The sequence below is a fragment of the Argiope bruennichi genome, chromosome 3, assembly GCF_947563725.1.
Source record: "Argiope bruennichi chromosome 3, qqArgBrue1.1, whole genome shotgun sequence".
Taxonomy (NCBI): Eukaryota; Metazoa; Arthropoda; class Arachnida; order Araneae; family Araneidae; genus Argiope; species Argiope bruennichi.
In genome coordinates, this window is record NC_079153.1 from 31943884 (window position 1) to 31968734 (window position 24851).

Sequence of the window (24851 nt, forward strand, 5' to 3'; positions counted from 1 at the left end):
TCCAATCTTGGATCGTGCTTAGCTACTTATCGAATTAGTTTAATTAATGCTTCATTCTTTCTCTTAGAATTCATTTGGAAGTAAGAAAACGATTGCAGTACAAAAGATATTGGGATTTAAAAGTTATTAATTTTGAATTAATGTAACACATCTTTTTTAATATTGATAATTAATTTGAAAATGTAGCAAAAATCTGACATCATTAATAGTATTAAGTAGATCTGTCTTAACAGTGGGATTCCGTAGACAGAAGCCGAAAAGTGTCGCTGTATTTTATCATCTCATCCTCTGCATACACTCGTCTACTTACCGATTCAGGTTAATTAATGCTTTACAACGCCTTATGGAAGTAGTAGTCCAGTCGAAAAATTCCAAACCGATCACAATCATCGCCGTTATCAGGTTTCCAGCCGGTGGCGCCTCCTTTTTTCGAGAAACCGCAGAGCGATATCGCTTCGTGTCTGATCTCAATCCGACAAGACTCGCCTCTGAATCCGTGGACTCGACTGCGATTTCAGTGAAGACTCGAACTTTCAACCTTTGCGTGAAATTTGAACCCTGCAGCAGCAAGCATTGTAGTAGAAAGTTTGGTTTCTCTTTTCTACGGGCCTCCAGCTGACTGATGAGATTGTGTGGGCATCATGAACCAACAAGAACATCACCAACAGCTCGTTACTTCTGGCGTGTTGGTGGGACCACAGGGGCACGCGGTGGTCACTGGTCACCCGCTGGGAAACAGTGTCATCGTGCAAGCCACCTCGCTGGCAGCTCTCAACTCAATAGTAGGAGGGGGAGGTGAGATTTTCATTTATTTAAACACAAAAGAAAGAAATGCCAAATATAGAAAAAAAGATATCGCGGTGAAGCGATGTCGAAAAAAGTAAGATCTAAACACGCTGTTCTTTACCAACCACACCCCCCAGCCACACTATCACTGTTCTAACACTTTATCAAACACCTTAGGGGTGATTATGTAAGTTGAATGTTTGTGTTTGTGTAAGTTGTTTGTTTTCATATTCTAATATGAAGTGATTTAATTCCACGCTCCAATTTTTAGAACAAGTAGCTTGTGCATATATTTAAAGAAATTAATTGTTTTTCAAATATTGAAAGTATATTATTTTTCAATGATAATTTAAATATGTTGTATATAGATTTATAAGTTTTGTTATTAATATTAGAATTTAATTCACAGATATAATGTGTCTATTGGAAAGCCAATTAAGAGTTTCAGAAATTGCATTGGTTCTTCCAATATTTGCCACTTCCTCATAATTAAATGTCCAAATACTATTCTTACTTTAAAATTTTTTTGTTTAATTTCAGAATACATTTCTAATAAAAGTAAAATTTTAATAAAATTCTCTTTTCATGAAAATTAAAATTAAAGGCTGTGAACACGGGAAAAGAGAGAAAATTCTTTCTAGTAACTTTGCCAGTTACAGAAATAATATGAAAGAAGCATTATTCATCAAAGCATTAAATGTCTGATGTTTTTTTCTCCATTTTGCTTTTACTTTTTAGTCAAACTGTAGGTATGTATGTCAACTTCAAAAATATACAATTGAAATACAGATTCTTTTAAAATTACTCATAAACAATTTTAAATTTCATTCATTTACACATGCTTTTCAGTACAACGAGTTTTAAAAGGAATTGATGTTTGCAGTGCAACTTTTAAAGTACCAAAATATTTTTGAATTTATCACTTTTTAGAGGGAAAAAATGTTGAAGTTAATAATGCTTCTTTTCCAATATTAATGCTTATCTTACATAAATGCCTGCCTATTATTTATAAATATATTTCAATTGTATTGCTGTTAATATAATATAATCGAAGAGTAATTTGCAATTCAGTGTTTTAAGAAATATGAATTAAGAAATAAGTCCCATTTATAACAACCGATTTTATATTAAAAGTTATCGGAAATAGAAAGTGTTTCTTTTCGATTCACTTTTATAAAGCATTAATTTTTAAAATAAGAATGAAAACAGGAGAAGAATTTAATGTAAATTTGGAAAGATTGCCGCAAAAATTTGAGCATTAAGAGTTTAGAGATTTAATAACGTTAAGTGGAAATTTTGCAGTCACTTACTATCAATTGATATGTTCCATTCTATTACTATCCCTATTTATCGATCCCTATAGTATAGGCTATATTTTGGGCTAGTGAATTTTTAACACCAAAATTAAAATTCTGTTATGTGAAACATTGAGCATTTGGAAGAAGCTGTTATCGTACAGCAAATACTACAGCGAATGATTCATTCTTTTACACGTGTTATCATGGTGCATTACATTATCACATGGAAAAAATTTAGTACGGTTTACTTCTGTTGATAACATTTGTATATTGCTATGTATATAAGAAATGACTCGAATTATTTGGTTTGACATGAGTTTTATCCGTCATTTTCTTCATTCTTGAAGAAATTATTTTATTCCGCAATGAAATAGAGCAACTCACTTTTAAACATAAAAATTATGGCAATATGCTCATAAGCACTGTCATTTCTGTGTAATTTTCAGTGATTATTTGGAAAATTGATTTGTATCTTGTAATATAATTCTTTTGATGATAGTTATTTTCGATTCCATATCCAGCTAACAATACTTAGTGAAAGCTTTGTTATTTATTTGATTTTCATTTGGTTTCTAGTGAATTTGATAGATAATTTTAATTAGTCAAAAAATGTAAATGTTAAAAATGCTTTTAAATTATTGCTTATTTAGAGCAAAGATTTTTATTAAATACAATATATAGCTTAAATCAAAATTTGTAAAAAAATATACCCATATTCTACAATTTAATGGTGCCCTTCCCTTTAAATCTCAACAATGTCAAATAGTCTGAGCCGGATGAAGTATTTTACATAAAGACAAAACTGATATTTTCTTTGTCAATTAGACATTTAAAAGAATAGTTAAATAAAGTACGGCGTTAAATTATATACAAGTATTGTTAAGTATGTTGCATAAGAAATAAGCAGAATTTGGGCATAAAATAAGCACTGAATTTAAAGATGTGCTAGATTTTAAATATGTTATGTATGAAATAAAATTAGTTTATACAGCTCTTTTCTCTTAATAATCACCAAAAAAATTAAGAAAATGTTATATGATTGCTAGACATGTTTCATAAAGAATTTAAAAAATTACAAAAAAATAACGATTATTAAATAGATATTCTTAGGGAATAATTGATGTCAAAAAAATACATATAAATGAAAATATTATTAAGTAAATAATATTAAAATATAATTATTATATCAAAATATTATTATTATATTACGTTTATTCGATGCTTAATTTAAAACATGAATATAAATAAAACTAATGAATTAGAAATGCATTTTAAAATGTAATAATTATTTTATAAAAATATAAAATATAAAAATAATAAATTTTTTTCAGTATTTCCCTTGAAAAGTTCTAAAAAGTATATTTCATTTTACCTATTAGACAGAAATAGCGAGTTGAGTTATTCTGTTTTAAAATCTCAGCTAAATTATTTTTTAGATGTTTTATTTTAAATATGTCTTAAATTTTATTTTGTAATATGTTTTTCTATTTTCTCAGTTTGATAATTTTCAATTTATCAGTTAGAAATGCAAAAGGAGAGGTTACTTTAAAATTCCTGTAAATGATTTCGTTTAGATTTAATTTGATTTAAATATATGCATTTTTGCAAATGAATTATGTGGTGACAAATACCTTAAACTTCCTGAAAGCAAAGTCATGGCAATGTGACTGAATATTCATTGCGGTTTGTTTATAAAGCAAAAAAATGATGCATCATGTTCATGAATTGTAGACTGTCTCTGAGTTTTGCTATAATTGTAGAAAAATAAATATTAAATTCCTAAATATATTCTTTATCAAATGCATATTCAATCACATGTATATACAAATGTTTCTTTTTAAAAAGCATTTTAATTGATTTAATTTATTGTCATATGTTTTGTAAGTAAATTTGTTTTGATTATTTACTTACAAAGAAAATATTCGTTCTTTGAGCTATAATGTTTTACTTTAGTAACAAGTCTCTTAATTAAGAGAAAAGAGAGATTCATTTGCGCAGAATTTTATATCAAGTATTTCTAATACGTAGTTTAGATGTAAGGCGCTATTCTAAAAGAAAAGCAAATTCTGTGAGTTCAAAAACGTTAAGAATGCTTCTTTAGTTTTAATTATTCAAGAAAAATTGCTAAAGAGCATGTTAAGGCACCAGCAAGCATGAAAAGCGTAAAATAATTTAAGGTAATTTTTTAAAAGTAAAACTGCCTACAAACTTTCTTTAGAGTGCATCTCAATGCATAACATCAGAAGAAAAATTACTTGAAATCATTGCAAAAATTAGGCAGTATATTTACTGTAAAGTATAAAAAGGATTATAATATCAAGAGAATGTTATTATATGCATCATGATGATATGCATAAGTAATAACTTTTGAAATGTAACAAAATGTAATATCATTCTCAGAGGTAGTTATGGATATTCTTGTTCATTAAAATTAATAATGCTTGTTGTGGGATAGTGACAAAGACTAAGATAACATTCAAATATATCTAAACTCATTTTTAATCGATGAAAGATTTACTGATTGCAGTGACCATGGTAGAGTATTGATATCTCTAAGAGCATGTTGAAGTGCAATTATAATAGGAGGTTAAGTATTTTTATATTGGAACAATTCTCCAATTAATCCTTTACGAACAGCGTCATAGAGAGTTGTATCATCATTCTGATATAGATTTGCATTAACTTGTTTGATGTTTTCTGAATACCAAACCTTCCTTAAACATTAATACTGTGGAATAACAGGCTGCATCTGAAAGTATGAGAGCAAGGCCACTTTGTGACGGCGCTTTCTTACCATAAAACTGTTCATTGTTAGAAATGTCTACCTACATTGTTACCATGCATTCGGAATTCCATGGAGTTTATCAAATCGTTATTAAAGACAGCTTTTGCACTTTGAATGAGTAATTGGTATATCTGTCATTAGATGTTTGGAACACAAGCCATAATTCAATAACTGGTTTCTAATTGCCAGCGAAGTATAATCCCAGAATCTTGTGAATGTTCGAATGTTCTCCACCGACTCATATTTTGTGCTTTTATCGTTGTTTTCTAAATTAACCGATTTTCTTTCTGATATTTTAATCTAGTCTTCCTGTGAACTTATCAAAGAAAAATCTTTCCTTGTCAATCTTACTATCTATGTTTTTCAAGGTTTACTCTTTCAGATGCATATTTTTAGATGCCTTTAATATAATTGAGTCAATTTATATACCGTTAATATAATTGAGTTCCTTTGAGTCAATTTATATACCGTTAACTAACATTTCTTTCAGGGCTTTATTTAGTCACACTATTTACTACAGATGGGAAACACAAGGTGATCAATTCATTGTACATTTATCTCAGGGAAACTCAAAACTCACTTATTACAGCGTTTAAACTTTACTTTTGAGAGAATAAAAGGAAAAGTAATTTATAAATTTAAATGCTTAAACAATGCCTTGCTGGTATTAGAATTTTATTTTTGAAGAAAAGTAGTATATTTGCTTTTGAAGTATTTCTTTGTTATTAAACAGGAGAAACCGGCTACTCGCGACCTATCAATTGGTAACAGTTTGCTTGCTGACTAAGCTACAGAGTTAGAATTAATTGTTTTAATGAATTAGGATTGCGCCTAATTCCATGGTCTTTGATTTGGAAGATGATATAGTATTTGGCAATGGACTTAATTAATACTCGATTGACACATGCCAAGCACGTGATGCCAATTTAATTCTGAAATCCACTGTATATCTCACAAAAAATAAAATAGCTTGATGTCACACCATGCCATAGGATCCCACAGTTACGTTTGTCATGTCGTTGTTTTTTCTCTGGATTTAAAGATACTAATTAAAATTAAAATTAACTTAATGATGTTTTTTCTTAAGTAAATTTTAACTTAGGAATTTTAATCTTAGTATTTTAAAATTTAAATTCCCACTGAAATGGCTCATGTGTATTTGGATTGTTATGATTAGGTGTTTGCTAAACATTTTTCTCTACCATCACGATTTTCTATTGCTTTTATCGGGAATTTTCCTCGGAAAGGAAATTAAAGAACTAATTATTCAACCTAGTTCCAATAATATTAGGAAACAAAATTCAAAATCTTTGATCTTTTTTATATGAATTTTTGTTCCTTTCTTTAAAATTCCAACAGGATAATATTTTCAGCCTGCATACTGTCTATAAACTGAGCGATGCAAACACCATACGAAATATTTTTATACAGTAGGATACTGGATCTAAAGCTACCAAAATTGGCAGATAGTTATTTTGTTAGCAGAAGATGAGCACTAAGCATGGATTTTTCATTTCTGATTTGATTTTCTTATTTAAAAATTAATCAAAATTTTTACCTTTTTTTGATAACATCGGAACATAAAATTGCACAAATAGTATTTTAATACCACTTTAAATTTAAGAAATTAGATACTAATTTTAAATTTAATTATTTTTAAATTTAATAAATTGGATACTAATTAGTATTTTTCCCACGATACTAATTTTATTTCTATACAAATTTTTCAATTATTTTTAATAAATTATTAAAAATATTTTTAAGTACATTCTACATCGTATAATACTTTTCATTGTTTTGATTATTAGATCTATGCCCATGTATGTTGTGATGATATTACAGAATTTTTGTACGTGCATTATTAATTCTATTATTAAAAGTAAATTTTAAAAATAAAATAGACAAACCAAGCCAAAACAATGTCATTTTGCACTATTTTGGGCTAGAAGTTCGAATCTCCTTTAATTTTTGATATATATAATGCTACTAAAAATTTCAAAAATAAACTCTAATAAAATATAAATTTTTAATTACAGCATTAATAGCACTCATTTTTACGTTGCATTCACATTCTAAAATATTAAACGGTTGATAAAGTTTAATTTATTAATAATATTTTTAAAATCAGACATAAATTTTTAATTAAGTGCCTATTTTAACCTCTCTTTAAAATATTTAACGATAAACGCTCTTCCAAAACCGATTAATTTGTTTACATTTACATGAATTTAAAAAATGAAGTAAGATAAATTCTTTTTTAAAAATAAGACACTAACTTTATATTTTATATTTTTATTTTCATTTCTTACAAACAGTTCTGAATATTAAAAAAAATTGTTGAAATAAATTATATTTAATCTCTCGCGCAAAAACTGTTTCAAATAGAAATACCCTGTGAATAAAATTTAAAGAAAAGTTTTATTTTTTATTTATGCAAAAAATAAAACTCAAACATTGAAAATAAATAATATGAACGTAATAAAAATGCGGTTCTGTACTAAATGTTTTAAATTCCAAAATTTTTAGGAAAAGTTACACAACTGCAGTAAAAAAATATTAAAAAGAGATTCAAATAATTTTTTCGAATGAAAAGCTGAATCCCTGACGTTTCAAATGACAAGGACAAAACGTTTAAAATTTTCGGGAGTCTAATTTCGATTTCTGTATTTTCGTACTCTATGTCGCTGAATAAGATATTCTACTGGAATTCATTGAAGCTTTCAAAATAAAGCAACGCATTTAATCAGTGGTTCAATGACATTTTCATTCTTGATTTGTCAAATGGTTGTAAGAATGTGCAAACAATGTATCACTTTAACCTAAAAGATTAGAAGCAAGACATTTTATCATTTCTAATGCTTAGTCTACAGTACCGATGCAAATTTACTATCATGAGCATAATTTTGATTCGTAATGTTCATTGAAGTTAATAGTATAAAGGTAATCGTTGACTAATCCATATTAATACTGTTAAATCTCAGTTATTATTATTTTATTAATTTTGTTTACTCCGAACTAAGAAAAGAACTTTCGAATTTCGAAAAACTTCGTTTGGGTAGTTGATTACATATTTTTTAAATGTATGTGTCTGCAACTGTAACATATTCGGTTGACAAATTAGGTCTCCAAATTCTATTTTGTTATCATACTTCTCGTACATATTTATTTACAAGTTTATTTATTTGCTCTTGAGCAAACTATAAAAAAGTAGGTAGAAATAAAAGAAAAAAAAATGCCGATGGATGAATCTTTTGCCTTTTCATTAAAATTAATTGCAATTACCGTTTACCCTATACGGCAAAAGGCAAACTGACAATTTGTTTCAGAGAAATGGGATGTTATCATAATGAAAATCGTCAAAATTTGAGTTCCAGTTAGAGAGGATTTCTTTTTTCTAAGTTAATATTATATCTGATGTAAAATTTATTATATATAAAAAGAATGAGCATTTGTCATTAAAAAGCAACATAAATATATTTGTTTCTTAAAATATTTTTAATAACAAATTGAAACTGATACGATAATCTTCTAATTCGTAACTACAAATTGGTAAAAAAGATTTAAAGATTCTGCATAAAATCATTCCAAAATCAGCATATATAAATTAAATAATTAAAGTTAATTTATATTCGCTTTAACGTATTTTTAAAAAATGTTAAATGTAAAAATGTAAATGCACCTAACTTGAAAATCCGAAAAATGCTTAGTATTTCTCTTAATAAATAGCAGTTTAAAAATACATTAATACGCAGAAATAGATAAAAATAGGTTTAACAAATGCATAATATTTGTGAATATTGTTTATAGATGGAATAAAAAGAATTTTATATGTGCTTACCGAAATTTGAAACAAACTTGCTTTGAAAAAATTGAAAAATACCGTATCTTTTTATCACAGAGATTTCTATTAACTAATTTTTTTTAAAGTTAATGTGTGATCTTTCGGCTTTTCAAACCTATACATATAATATATTTTTGTAACCGGAAAATGCCGTCTATTCTATGGATCTAGAATTAAAAAGTTGGATGTTTTGAAGATGTAAAACTGAACTCGGCATTAGAAATAATAAGTACGACAGTTGCATTTAATTGTTAGTCTTATTATCAAGCATAAGTGAATGATGAAGTTAATTTTATATTTTTCTGTACATTTTAAAATAGATAAATAATGAATTTCTCGATTAAAAAAATCGAATTCTTGACTTTTGACAAGTAAAATGGTAAATCGGAAAACTACAAATAAGCAGTAGGAGAAAAAAACATGCACAGAATTTCCATATCGGATTTTTGCATTTTATTTAATAGCTATTTTATCCCGGTTATTATTGAGTGCATAGATAATTTGTTTGTAAAACTTTAAAGGTAGTTATAAAAATAATGGAAACACCTGCAAATAAAGTGACATTCAAGAATGTGCTTCGTAAGCCAGAAATATAATTCTACCTACCATTCTTTTAATATAAAAAGTATATATAATGGTATTACGGGGTAGTTTTAGTGAAGTTGTATATTTCTTGGATTTTTGTCAAAAAGGTAAAAAGTCATATCTAAGTCAGATGCCTAAAGTCATGACAGCGTACGCACAGTGTGGTTAGAAAAACTCGGTAAAGCAAAATAATGGACGGAAGGAGAAACTCAGTGAAAGAGACCGCCGGATATTGAAGAGGAGTGCATTGTCTTAAAAGAAAAAGAACAGTAGTGAAATGACCGCAGAGCTCAATCAGTATCTATATTCTCCAGCATCAATAATTACAGTCAGGAGAGACTTTCATAAACAGAACATTTACGGCAGAGCAGTAATTCCCAATCCACTTGTCATAAGTGTCAGTGCCAAACATCGTCTACAGTGGTACAATTACAACAAAAACCGATCGATTGATAAATGGAAGATAGTTATATGGTCAGAAGAATCATGTTTCATACTTTTCCCTACAATAGAACGGGTACACATTTGGAGGATACTTGCACAAACATATGATCGTGATTGTTTCTTTCTAGCTATCAGGTTTGGAAATGGATCTGTCATGTTATGGGCAGCAGTGTCATGGTTTTCTGCTGGTCCAATCATAACCCTGAAAGAAAGCATCTATGGGGAGAAGTGTAGAGAAGTTTTAACCATCCTATGATGCAAACTTTGTTCCCTGCCGGAAACTGAATTTGCCACGATGACAATGCTTCTATTCATGTAGTGGGACTTGTCCAATTGTGGTTTGATGAACATGAGAATGCAGTGAAACACCTATCTTGACCCCACAGTCCCCTGACTTCAATATAATTGAATCGGTATAGTCTATTTTAGAGCATTCAATCCGGAATCGATATCTTCTACTGGAACTTTCACAATATATCTATGAAAAATGGTACAATATTCCTCTGAACACTATTTAGCACCAGTATGATTCGATTCCCAGGTGAATATAAGCTATATTAGATGCCAAAGATGCATCTTATTAATAAAGGTTCTTGTATTCGTTTGTAATGTTTTCATTATTTTGACTGCCACTTGTATTGTACGAAAAGAAAAAAAATACTATAGGCTTCCCGAGATCGATAATGATACTCAACTCTATTGTTATTGATCGATTGCTAACTCTACATTTGAAATTAATGAAACCAGTTACTATACATAAATGAATATGATAAATGAAACAAAGGTGGTTTTAATCAAGTTTAAAAAATTTAAAATATTTAAAATATGAAAATTTACGTAAAATTTAATAATAATTTATAAATAATTCCCATATTGTTGACATAAATCAGCCCTCATGTAACAGTTCGGAACGGAAAGTTAAGTGACATATTTCATATTAGAAAAAAGCTTCTTAAATATAGATCATACAAGGTCGAGGAAACTTCTTGTTTTTTATAGATGCTTTTATATGATTTATAAGCAAAATTTGCTGTAAACCTTACTTAAAAGCATATAGTATATGACAAAAAGTCGTATTGATGATCAATCATTGATTGATGTCGTATGATTCCATATAATGATTCAAAATAGTGCTTTTTTCATTTATCATTGTATTATACATTCTTTTCTTATTTGTTTGGAAAGTTTTTGTGCTTGGAAAGGATGGCGAGAAAGTTTATCGATGCTTTTTAAAATTAAACATAATTAACATTCAGATATTAATTATACTGAGAAGAACTCATGAATTTAGAATAAAAAGAAACCTTCAAACATTTTATTGCCTTTTTTTTATAAATTGTTAGCAGGGATGGCGAAAAATGAATCTGACTTCATATAATAAATTTCTGTTAAAATGCTGATTGAAATTAAAATTTCAATCAAAAAGTTATAAAATGCTTTTATTTCTGAAGCCTTTCTTGTGAGACAATCCTTAATTCTTTTGTTTTCTTTTTATTGAAAAATGTATAGCTATCCCATAGCTTTATTAATTATATTTTTAATAAATTGCTCGTTTTATTTAATTATGAATTAACATTATCTCATGTTCAGGATTGAAAATTTTCAAATATTCGTAATGTCGTCTTATTTTATTGAATTGTTTGTCTTAACCAGTTTTTTCAAATGACAAAAAAAGTAAAGAATATGTTTATATTCTAAAAAATATTTATTTTTAATGATGAAAGATTTGTTGAGATTGTTAAATGTTTCACAGCGATGATAAATGCAGACAGTTTGCGAAACTTTGATAGCCCTCTTTGGTAGTTTTACAGAAAGTCATCCTCTTAACTTTCTGATATCACGATGTAAATTTATGTCAGAAATGTAGAGATAATGTCAAAGATAAATTTTTTTGTGTGTGTTTTACATTTTTCACTATTGTCGAAAAGTAGTGAAAGATTATGTCAACTGAATTATAAACTAAATTATATTTATTATGATAGCTGCTTTTACTCTTTTTAATATTTTTATGTTTTAACTGCTGTGTATCGCTTTGGTTTGATAATTATTTAGGTTTTCGAAATTTGGAAACTTTTAGAGAGTTTCCATCCTTCTATTGGCCCTTTGATTTTTTCTCTTTTAAGTATGTCTCAAGGACGTTATCTCAGAAGGAAGTGATCTTATTTCAGAAATCTTTAATATGCCTAAGAAAAAACAATTTTTAAAAAAAAATTCATATTATCACATTAAGTATTTAGAAAAATACGTAAAGAAATCTCAGATTTATTTATTTCAAAAAAATGTATGGATAGAGAATATATTTTTGCTAAGTTAACCATACATTTAGCTATTTATATATTATTACTAAAATATATTTTATCTAAATTTAACATGAACTCTGCGATTTTTTTACTTCATTTCATTAAATTCATTAAATATGCGGAATAAGAATTTTTTTAAAGTACATTTCCTACTAAATAAATTACTGACCATTAAAATCTCTGAAAGTTAGTTATTAGATTTTCTAAATTTAAAATCCTTAGAATTCTGATATAACAACTTTTAATTCGTAATTTTAAAGTCTTCTATACTTATAATAAAGCTCAATGTGTGTGTGTGTGTGTGTGTGTGTGTGTGTGTGTGTTGGCGCTCTACAGGCCAGACCGTTTGACATACATCTACCAAATTTGGTACATGTATACCTTGGAGGTTGGGAATGTGCACCTGGGGTTTCTTTTTGCGAATTTTTAATTAGAATTTTAATTATTAATTAAAAACTAACTTTCCTGCCAAAATAATTTTCCATTTTCCCCACCGCCAACTTTTCCGCCAAAAAAATCTTCCATTATCCCCAGCGCAGAAAGGCTTCAGTTTTTTTTTTCTCCCAACAGTAATAAGGCTAGGGTTAAAATTTTTCGGCGGATTATTTCAATCGGTTCTGTTTATTTTCTTAATGTTTGATGCATTTGAAATTAAACATTGTTAATGAATCGATCTTTCAGATTCATTCTGAAGTACTTTTGAATTAAAATAAAACAGAATAAAGGAAATTAAAAATTTCTAATCCGCATAGCGTTACCCCAACTGGCGTAGAAAAAATCACGTATTTGCGTTACGTAACCGGCGAAGAAAATTCACGCATGCGCATTCTGTTCTGATTGTTGCCATGACAACGTTATCAATGGATGATTTAAATTATTTTTGGGTTAGTTGCATGCTTTTGTAAGTAAATTGTATTTATGTTAGTTATATATTTTTTGTATATGCTTATAGTTTAAGTACATCGTTTTTTAAGTAGTTTTTTTAAAACCTGTTTTCAACCGTTTATTTTAAACGATTCATTTTATTTTCTTAGTGTTTGATGCATTTAAATTTAAACATTGTTAATTAATCGATCTGCTCATAATGAATCTAAGAAAATTTTGTTGACCAACTCTTGAGATATTACATAAATTAAAAAAGGTATTCTTTAGTGCCCATAAAGTTTAAACGCTGAGTGACTCTATTTTCAGTAATCAGATTATAAAAAAATGCTTTGTTTCAGTAAAAAATATTATTATATTAATTGAAGATAAATTCTTTCCATTTTAATTTAAAGCATAAATTCTACGGGTGCTAACAGAAAATGAGAGAGATACATATTACGTTATGACTGAAGGCCTTTATAATATTATGAATGAATTCTATGATAATCAAAATTTGAAGTTTTAAAATATTTTGATGAAGAAGCTATTAAAGTAGAAATTGCATAAAATATTTAATTATTAAAATTTTAACGAACATTAAGATTGGCGAACCGGCTGGTCGCCAAAGGCGGCTAGTTTTAAATAATTAAAAGAATTTTTTATCAATATAAAATTTCTAATCGTTTTATGTAGAATTCTTCCGGATGTTATTAATTTGATTTGATTGGTTTGTTCGATTAATATTCTGCCTGTGAAATTACATGAGAGCTATTAAGGACCAACTTCAAAATTTGAATCATTTAGATGAAGCACGTACCTCGCTTCTAACCATGGTAAGCTTCCATAGCCTATGAAAAAAGGGAAATATTTTGCAAATGATGACAAATTTGACGTGTATTGGATCTATAAACACGGCAGATGACCTGTGAACACAGTCAAGAACGCACTATCATCCCACTGCTAAGGCAAGACGCACTCACCAAAACATCACAATCCGGTAAACTGCTTAAGAATTTCAACTATATAAATAGTAAATGAAATGGAAATCAATTTACGGTGAAAAGGAATACGCTTACATATTGTTTATTCGATATCTCTCCCTCGATCAGTAAGAGCAATTGTTTCTCATCATCATTATGCGTATAATAGTACAAAAAAAAATCTAATTTTCTAAATTTCATGCATACTAATTTTGGAAGTATAGAGTTCCGAAAAAAGAAATTTTCTGAAAACAGAAGAAAAAAAAAAGATAGAATTTTTCTCTAAAACAATGAACGAATTCCCCCTTCCCTCGCTGAAACGTATTCGATTTGATTTGATATTTTTAACTATGTCTATCATCTGAGCCTTGGTAGGAATTCATATTGCGAACTCGAGAATCTCTTGAATTAACAGATATAACAACTCAGTATTCTTTCCATCTAAACAGGAATTTCTTCGTTTTCGCAGCATTCTTGCTGCCACTAAGTTGGTTTCTGTATGTTCTTCTTGTACTATGGTCACAGGTGGATCTTAATGAATGTAACAGGAATATGGCATGTGTAGGATTCAGAAGATTTGACAAATAGAAAGATAATCATTCTATAAAATAAAGACGGTGCCAAATCAAGAAAATTTGAAATGCTAAGCAATTCTTTGTCAATTAAAAAATTATCATCTTATATATATTTTAATTTAACTGCTTTAACATTTGCTGATATAATTATTTTCTTTTCTAAATTTTTTCCGAGGATCTTTCATTATTAACTTAAATAGATAAAATAAACTGCAATATTAAATCGCAATTAATCTTGGTAATTTTGAGGTTTTGGAATCCAGCTGAGTTTTTTTATTTATTCAAATATCATTCACACGAGATAATATAATTTCTGCAGATGTATAAATAACAACATTTATTCTTTATTATTAATTATTTTCTTACAAATGAAAAAGTGGAAAATTTGAGATGTTTTATTAAATCGATTAAAAGAATTTTTTGCAGTTATAAGAATTTTATAAGAAGTATATAAGAATTTTATGCAGTATAGTTTTGATTTTAAGCATCTTACTTTTTATTATTAAAAATCTTATTAATTTAATAATTTTACCTTAATTTAATAACTAAAATAAAAAAAAAAAAGATATATATTTTTATAACTATAGAAAATAATTTTTAAGATGTTTCCATTTCTCGAGAAAACACTGTAATAAAAAGAAGTTAGCATTAGATACGAATTTCTATTCATAAATATTGTGGGGATATAGGCTTGAATCCTTAATCTTTATTTTATTCTTAAAATGTGTTCTTAACGATATAACAGCGATAACGTATACATAAAAAATGCATCCATAGCACATGTTAATATAAACCTCTAAATTAAAACAATTAAAAGTATTTTTAAAAATGAACTTAAAAATAATTTTTATTATTTATTAAAATTAGAGAAAAAATTGCGCGGAATAATACTGAAAAACTTATTTTTTGAATTTAAAATTTTTTAAAAATAGTGTTAGTGCAATAATATATTCCGAAATTACTGAAAAAATTGTTTGGATTTTTTATTTATTTTTTAATGAAAAATTTATTTAAAATTTTGAAAAATCATTTTTAAATAAACCCATATTATATCTGCTATGAGTACCTACTTGCTAAATTTGTAACTCTAACACCGTTTTATAAAATGTTTTGAACGACTCATCATGTAATTCACAAAACTCAATTTGTAGATATTAGCCTATAAATATCGTAATAGTGAGAAGAAAAAAACTGACTGCAAAAAGGCAAGAAAATTTTAGACAACTTATCCTGATTTCTACAAACAGCTTTACAAGTTGTCATATTCAGATTTTTATTTTTAAAAAATTGCTACAATCATTGGAAATTTGATTGTTGGATCATTTAGTTCATCCAGAGTTAATTGCATATATAAATGTATATAAAAATTCATATGCTTAAATAATAATTTTTTTTAATTATCTAAATATTTTTCTTGTAACTTCAATACCGTTCGGAGTAATTTTTTCATGGTTGTTATTTCTAAATACATCATCTAAATTTTACTAAGCATAATAATATGGGATCATAGCTTCGAATTTCGAGATAAAGCGAATTCCAGATGGAATTGTTTGATATTTCTGTCATCTAGATTCTATGTACAGTTCACTTTCACTTCTAGTTAAGATAATTGCCTTTTAGGAGAAAAATATAACTTTTTATTATCAGGCCTTTGATACGTTTCGTTTAAAACTATTTCACGTGCTTGCACAATACGATAGTAAATGGGCATTTTTATTTTCCGTTTTCTGCGGATAAGAAATTTTGCGAAGTTCTTAGTATTCTACAGCCTTTTATCTGTACAATAAGCTCTATGCAATTCTTATTTCATTGCGTTTCTAATTTTAAATATACAGACAGTTTTTTTCTAATCGCGGTCCAATTGTTAATTTTTAAACTATTGAATATATTTGTATAGTTCGAATCGGAAAAAAATTGTTTTGAACTCCATGAAGAATTATAGTTTCAGTTGTTAATTCATATTGTTTCAGTTAATGAATGTAATGTTGAAAAATTACGAAATCTAAATTCTTATACAGTTCCCGGATTCTTATTAGTCTTTAATGAAATGTTCTTGGCTTACAAATATTATTAGAAAAAAGTTCTATTTTTCTGCAATCAACTGACTGAGATATGGAATTTTTAATTTTCTCTATTTTAGACCAACAATGTCTGTCTCGAGACCACAGTGTCCGTTGCTTGGATGATTTTACTTGAGGCAGTCGTTGAAAAGTTTTAATGTAATCTAAAGCAGCAATATTCAGAAGTGTATAATTCGTTCAATTTTGGTCGCAGAGGAGTGGAATTTTTTCTTTAAAAGGATAATTTTCTAAGAATATTTTAATAATTACTAATCGCCTCCGGCGACTAGATGGTTTACCAGTAATATTGATCATATTTATTTCGGATAAATCATCTTTTATAATTTCATGCTCATGATTGTATCAAATTGTCTGATATTAACGCCGAATCATTTTAATAATCTTAATTCTGTTTATCATGTACATGTAACTATCTAATGTTGATTGTCCATAACATTATCGAGCTATTAAAAACGTAAATATCCGGTTCCTCTATCTTCTTAATTTCGCAATAATTGTAAACTTTTTTATTTGTCACGTGAACTACACAGAGATATTAAACGGAATCTTTCTTTTTTACCTTTCAACAATGGAAGAAAATCGCACGATTAAGTGCTAGATGAAACAATGAAAATGCTTCAATTTCAATGCAACAATGCAATCTATTGCTCGAAATCAAGAAGAAAAAAATATTTTTAAAAAATGGCCAACATTCTCACAACTATTAAATTGATATGACTATTTTTTGACAGGTGTGAAAGACAGTTTGACAGGAGACATGTTAAAACACAATTTGAAAAGGTGTAAAATTTATTTTTGTGCAATAATATTTTTGGAAGTTATCATAGAATAACTCAAAAATTCCCTTAATCTTTCAAATAATTAAAATTCTAAATAGTATTTAAAAAATCCGCTGTGAGATTCCCAGTTCCGCACTACATTATATACATGTATTGAATTTGGTAGCTGTAGGTCAAAATGTTTGGCCTGTTGAGCGCCAATATACACAAACATACATATTTATCTTTATTATTAAAATAGAAGATTAATCAAATTGAGGAAACTATGCATAAGTTTGCGCCTTGCAAATTTCTTTAGCAGTGAATTTATTAACTGAAACAACACAAAATATAATTATTTTCGCTATTTTAAGCATATTTCAAATTGAAAATTTATGCTTGCTTTTAATAGTTTAGAAAGTGAAAACGAACTTTTGGGTCGAGATAAGAGAGAACACTCTATTTGCGTGCAAAGTTGTTTTTAAAAATAGGAACACGATTTCATAGTGTCCATTTAGATTTATAAATGTGATCAAAATTTTTTACCATAAATCGGAAGTCTAATCGCGAATAGTGGGAGAGTGCATTTGAGTAACGCGGGAGGAAGGCATATTGAACAGTATCTAAAAATTAAACAAAAGGAAGTACTTAAGAAACAATGGAATAGATTATTAATGAAATTTAAAAAAAACACAAGAAAAAATAAGAGGAGGTAAGCAAATTTCAGTAATAAATTTTGCTTTTCCCTCCCTTTATCTGATACGTTTATTTTGGTCATAATGGGATTACCATTCTCTATTAGTAGGGTAAAACTGGAATTAGAGTTTTCCAAAATTTAACATTTCGCAATTTAAATATAGTTAGCCCCTTTTTTTCCTGAAAAATGAAATTACAATGATTTAGAACAATTGATTTAAATTCGCGATATATCCGAGGCAAAGAATAGAAAATCGTTACTAAATCAGGTATTTTAGGAAGTACGACCACTTAATTTCATTTTTATTATAAATTATTATTATTTAAGACCTTATTTGATTTTTAAAACGAGCAAACATTAAAATGTATAAATTTTCAGGAGAAAACATTTTTACCTTGAAAAATTTTAATAATGTGATCATATTGCGCGTGTCATTAAAAAGTGTTAAAATGTGGCGAATTTTTATCTTTACATATTAATTATTAGCACAATGCAATAATATCCTTAAAACATTAAAATTCTAAAAAAATGTTTGCATTTAATTTTTTTCCTCCACAGTATAAATTAATCTAATTACACTTAACATTTTACACGTTAAGACCACACCTCCGTTTCTAAAGTTCATGTGACCTCCTGTTCGGTTAGGAATAGATATTGGTGGACTTTATTAAAAAAAATATGTATATTTAACTGCATCACTGTTATTTAACTGCATCATGATCTGAAACTGAATAATTTACAGCGAAATATGAATTTCCCAATGAAAAACGTTACGTAATCACACTTTATTACAAATTAGCTGAAATCCTCGGCTTTGGGCGGGGTCTACACTATTGCATATTTTTTTTAATACACATAATATTTGAACTTATAAAATTGAGAATATCGACGTAAAATTCAAATTAATTTCACGATATTCAAATCAATGAAATAAAAGCAAGTGATAAAGGAATACAGTTAATGTTTTCCCAAATTAAAATTAACAAAACAACTTTTTAACAGAAAGAGATATGGCTACAAAATCATCACAATTAGTATTAAATATTAAGAAACTTTCAAAACAACAAATAACTGAACAATATGAAATTTTATAAATTTTAATGTTCCTGAAAATATATTTTAGAAGAAAATATATTTTAATTCTCTACACTTTTAAAGGCCATGAAAATTCTATTGGAAGTTTTTAATTTTATTTATTCTTTTTTTAATGTAGTTCAGAAATACATCAGAATAAGTCTGAAAGATCGATAATTAATAATGTTCAGTTTTCAATGCGTAAAGCACTAAAAAAAAAAAATCATCTTTCCTTTGAAACAGTAGGTTTTTTTAAGCCTTGTTTTATTGGTGCGGGTAAAAACAGCGCAATCTCTAAAATTCTATAGTCTCAAAAAATAGTTCAAACCACTGCGAATATCCAAATTTTTAACGTATATTTTCATGATATTACTAAAATTTATCTGAACAGCCTAAATGTTTAATTTAATGATTAATTTTAAAATAAGAATTAAATGTTATTTACTTTGAAATGAAATTTCGAATTTACTGTCGATAAGAAACAACTTACCAAGATTTGCGGGAATAATTATTTCAGATAAATAAATAAATAAATATTCTAAACAGGAACTGTTTCAAAATGATTTTTTGAAGGTTATTTATGACCAGAATCTCTTATGTTTTCGTGAAATTTCATTTTGAATTTTTTATGGCCTATGTGTAATAGTGCTATCTCGTAGTGTCTGAAGCATATGAGAGTAAATTTTTCTAGAGTAATTTTGCAACTTCATTTTGTTGCTGCGGCCTTGCTGGTTCTTTATCTCGACAAATATAGCGGTAATCTTTATCTTGTTATAAACGATAATTTTGTACTTATGCTTTTTCCCCTTTTTATCAGCATCTCGAATATAAGTTCTTAGAACGATAATGTTAAATTATCTCTTTTTTTGTTGCATACATGAATTTCTCCCGTAAAAATATTATTACGTAACATTACCTAATAATTTCGCAAGCGAAAGGCATTATCATGGAGCTTTTACTCTGTCTTACTACAATAACAGGCTATAAAAGTAAAACGAGTTCAACTTAGAGAAAAATGATTCTGAACTATGAAATTTAATAAAAATGCATTTAGACTTTAAAAAAACTCATCATGAGACAATTTTTATGATGTTTAAAAGATTTGGGGTTAAAAAATTGCACTTTTAAGCAAAATTTTCATAAAATGCATTTAAACGTTATATCTGAAATAAAGCCGGCTTCCTGGCCTAGGGGTCTTCCCCATGATCTGGGCGTCCCAGTTTCGAGTCCTGGTGCGGGCATGGCTATTCCTCCTCTACGTTCTATCTGTGAGGTGTGTGAAAGAGCTCCCCCCCCCCCCTCTGTAAAAAGTGATTGTCTTTAAAAAGAAAAAAAAAATACCTATAATTTTTTTCAATGTTTGACATAATTTTGAAAATAAATAAATTTTTCTCACTCACAAATTAAAATCGAACGCAATGGACACTAGATTAATATTTAATTGATCTGTTACAAAACTTTTCACTTTGAAGCCATGCAAAGACTATTAAAGATGATTTTACTATTTTAAATCCTGATTATATAACGGAAATGCAATTTAATTGTCATCCAGTCTCCAGAAAGTTATGCAACACTGAATTACAGCAACGGGTCTTCTACTAAAAAAAAAAAAAAAAAAAAAAAGTGATCCTACAATTTGGATTAAATGAGATGGCTTTCGATTCTCATTTCTCTTACCTAGATAGAAGTGTCTAGAATTAGTAGTGGCGGATTTCTAGGCAGCAGCCTAGAATGAGATAGCACTGCAAGCATTTCGATTGAAAAAATTCTTTTCCTGGTTGCCAAATAGATAAGGGTGTAAAAAGTATATATTATGTAAAAATAATGAATATCAGGATAATTTTAACACATAATCAAATATAATAGGTCAGGTTCCTAAATGTTTCATTACGTTCACTTAGTTATTTGAATATTTATAAACACCAAACATCAACTTCACTAATAATTCGAATGTGGATGCGGGAAATTTGGAACCATAATGAGTATTAATGTAAAATAATGAACATCAGGATAATATTAACACAAAATCAAATATAATGGGCCAGGTTCCTAAATGTTTCATTACGTTCACTTAGTTATTTGAATATTTATAAACCTCAAACAACTTCAGTACTAATTCGAATGTGGATGCGGGAAATTTGGAACCATAATGAATATTAATGTAAAATAATGAATATCAGGATAATATTAACACATAATCAAATATAATGGGTCAGGTTCCTAAATGTTTCATTACGTTCACTTAGTTATTTGAATAGTTATAAACCCCAAACTTCAACTTCAATACTAATTCGAATGTGGATGCGGGGAATTTGGAACCATAACAAAGATTAATATATAATTTCAAAAAATTAATAAAGTAAAAAAAAAATGTTTAACCAAAAGTAAATCTTTAACAAATTAAAAATGTTCCGAAATATGAAGCTAAATTGATCATCCTGTTGAAAGTGGGGTGTCTTAATATGCACTGAGTAAGTCCGTAAAATACCTTAATCCGCCATTGAAAGTTAGTCTTGATTTCGAATTAACTATCACTAATAACCCCGCTTACACATACTTTCTATTTTTTATTCATAGTTATTTTTTAAATATTTTAAAACTAAATTTTACTTTTTTAAATATTAGCCTCTGATATATTCTTCTTCTCTACTTCAAAGAAGAGCCACTCCTGGAGAAAAGGGAAAGGGGGGAAAAATAGAAAAAAATAATTGCAAAATATTTTATTTCTCTATCTGTCTCTTCTTCTTTTTTTTTTTAAAGATTGTTTAACTTTTTTTTCATAATCTGTGTATTTTTTATTTCATTTATTTATTACCGTTCTCTCCGCGGCACACGGCTTCTAAAGCACCCAGCTTGAAATTCACATAACCTGGTCTCTTTAAAATTGAACAGCGTTGTAAATGTTTAAACATTTTAGGCTTGATTCAGCCATCTTAATTTTATTTTTTAATTTTTTTCAGCGATATAGTAGCAATAGGGTTCACACAAAAATTGTATTTAATATTATCACAATGCTTTTGAGTGTAAATCTATGACCTAAAATAATGAGAAACTTTGCTGCAAAATTTATTTTTAAATATTTATAACAAATTATTTAAAAATTAGAGAAAAAAATGTACTCATATAAAACTAATATCACTGAAATTAGTATTCTTCAAATTTTAAAATTCTTGTGCAACAATTTGCTCTGAAGTAAGTGAAGAAAAATGTCAAACTTTTGATCAATTGTTAGTTAAAAATCGAATTAGAGGTTTCGAAAACTTTTTCTAATGAACCTCTATTACCATGGAGTCAGAAGCCATAAATGTGATGGTTTTGAGCCCGGTTCTGCCGTAGAGAGCGTTCTAAGTGATTTTTTTTTACTATGTATTTCGCAATTCATAGAAAATATACAGCTTATAAACTTTATCATGTATAAGAAACCATCGATCATTATTGTGGTATCATTCATCAAATTTTCAAATATATAGTGAAAATAAAAATTGAAAATAATTATAAAAAATTGATTTCTCAAAATTTATACATTACAAAAGAATTTTACATAAAACTATAAGAAATAAATCATAATATGTTTCCTGGTTCCATTTTTGTAATTAAAAATCGATTTTATAGAGAGAAGTTGAATTAATTAATGCTGGCAGATTTATTTTAGCCACCTAATTACAAACTTAATCAAAAAATTGTAATATTAATTTTTTTTGTTTAAAAAATTAATTGTAATATTAAAAATTGCAATTAAAATTAATTGTAATATTAAAAATTGCAATTAAAATTAATTGTAATATTAAAAATTGCAATTAAAATTAATTGTAATATTAAAAATTGCAATTAAAATTATTTACAATATTAAAAAAAATTCATTTAAAACATTTTTATACGGAAAGATGTAAAAAAAATTAATTTCAAAGACTGAAACTTACCGGAGTTCACTGGTTTATGTTTTCACCAATTCCTGAGTTTCCGTCCACATTTATTTCAGATACTGCTCACAGAATAGAATTAGTTTCTGAATATTCCGAATATAATGAGAGATATTCACTTAGTTTTCAGATTTTCAGTTCTTACAAGTTTTTACTTTAAAGGAATCCATAAGAATATTTAGATTAAAATTCTATTAGATTTATTATCATGGATTAGAAATAATGGCTCATTAATTATGAAAAGAATTAAAATAATAATTCATATAAAAAGAAAATTACGCAGCAGAATTCTTTGAAAAATTGTTAAATGTATCAAAATTCTTTTGTAAATTTAAGAATATAACGCGAGATGCCATCTTTTATTCATAAATTTACTATGCAGACGATTTTTTTGGATGAATTGAAGTCGCACTTGAGCAGCATAAAAACCGTGGATCAGCATCGACTTATAAAGAAATAACTACGTCTTAAAACCAAATTTAAGCATTTGTTTAGAGGTGAGATTAAAATGTAACATTTCTAAGATCCAAGAAATTAATTTAATTAAGTCTACGTTTTTACATGACTGAGATAGAAGAATAAAGGGTTACAATAGGAAAGTAGCAATAGCTTCTTTAAGGGTTTGCTCTTTGAATTTCGCTACGAAAAAAGCAAAAGATGTTCTTTTAAAAATAAAAGATATTCGAATTATAAATCGAAGCATAGTAACATGATACTGTTTTATTTGATTTGTCTATTTTATTTTTAAAATTTATTCTTAATTATGGCATTGATAATGTACATGTTAAAATGTAATATTGTGGTGCCACTCAATATTACATATAAATCTAATAATCAAAACAATGAAAAATATTATTGTAAAATATACTTAGAAGTATTTTTTAAATAAAATTTGCGAAAAATAAAAGAATTTTTCATAGAAATAAAATTAGTATCATGGAAAGGTAATATTACTTTTAAAGTGCTATTAAAATGTTATTTAAAAAGCAAAAAAACTAACATTTTAGTTAATTTTTAATTAAAAAATTGTAATTAAAAATAAAATAAAAAAATCATTAAAAGTGTAAGCTCTACAACGAATGATCTGCTCTGTACAGTGTTTCGGATAATTTTTATATCATGCACATCGCAGCTTACAGTTAATATGTCAGCCTGTAAACATTAAAATGTTAAAAAAAATACTCGATAAGATTACAAGAAATTGTATTTTCCTCTTAATTATATGCTACTTTACGTATTCATTGCTTTAAGCATAAAGCTATATTTTGAATATTTTTGAATGCAATGTCTTGACGCATTCTGACAATTTGAAAAATTAGCATATCGCGGATTGATATCTCTTCTTTGCTAACATATTTCGGGTGTCTTTAATAAATTATTTTCATCTTTAATTCCTAAGATAATAGGAAAGTCTGTTACGAGTAGTCGGTAAATATTACGAAAAAAAGAATGGAAAAGACTTTTAAATAATTGCGAGGAGATGAAGCATAGAATTCTCTAAAAGATTCGAGATAGTTTGAATCATGAAGACAAATTTAATACGGACTATACAGAATTCGTTGATTTAAATGCCGATAACAAAGCCAAACATCAGGAAACAGCGACCAGAAATAAGTTGTCGTCGCCTTTGCAACCAAAAATAATTTTAAATGCTGGAGACTGACAATTTGTAAAACATGTATTTTTACTTTCTCGTATAAGACGAATAGAGAAGGTATTATAATCGTCCAAAAATTTGAAAAATCTCCATGTTTCTGACCACCCTGAGTTCGAAAACAAATGTTTGATGATTTGCCCGTATGTCTGTATGTGACAAATATAACAGCAAAACGCTTTGAGCGAGAAAGTTGAAATTTGGTATAT

General features: G+C 27.5%; 1 protein-coding gene across 1 annotated transcript in view; it reads left to right on the top strand.

Moving 5' to 3' along the window:
- The first annotated feature begins 501 nt into the window (after positions 1-501).
- The window catches only part of LOC129962617 (hepatocyte nuclear factor 4-gamma-like), a 99244-nt gene continuing 74894 nt past the window's right edge, over positions 502-24851 (top strand). The window contains exon 1 of the mRNA XM_056076445.1: positions 502-795. Within this exon, the coding sequence (XP_055932420.1) occupies positions 642-795 (154 nt within the window). The 5' untranslated portion in view covers positions 502-641. The remainder of the gene's footprint in view (positions 796-24851) is intronic.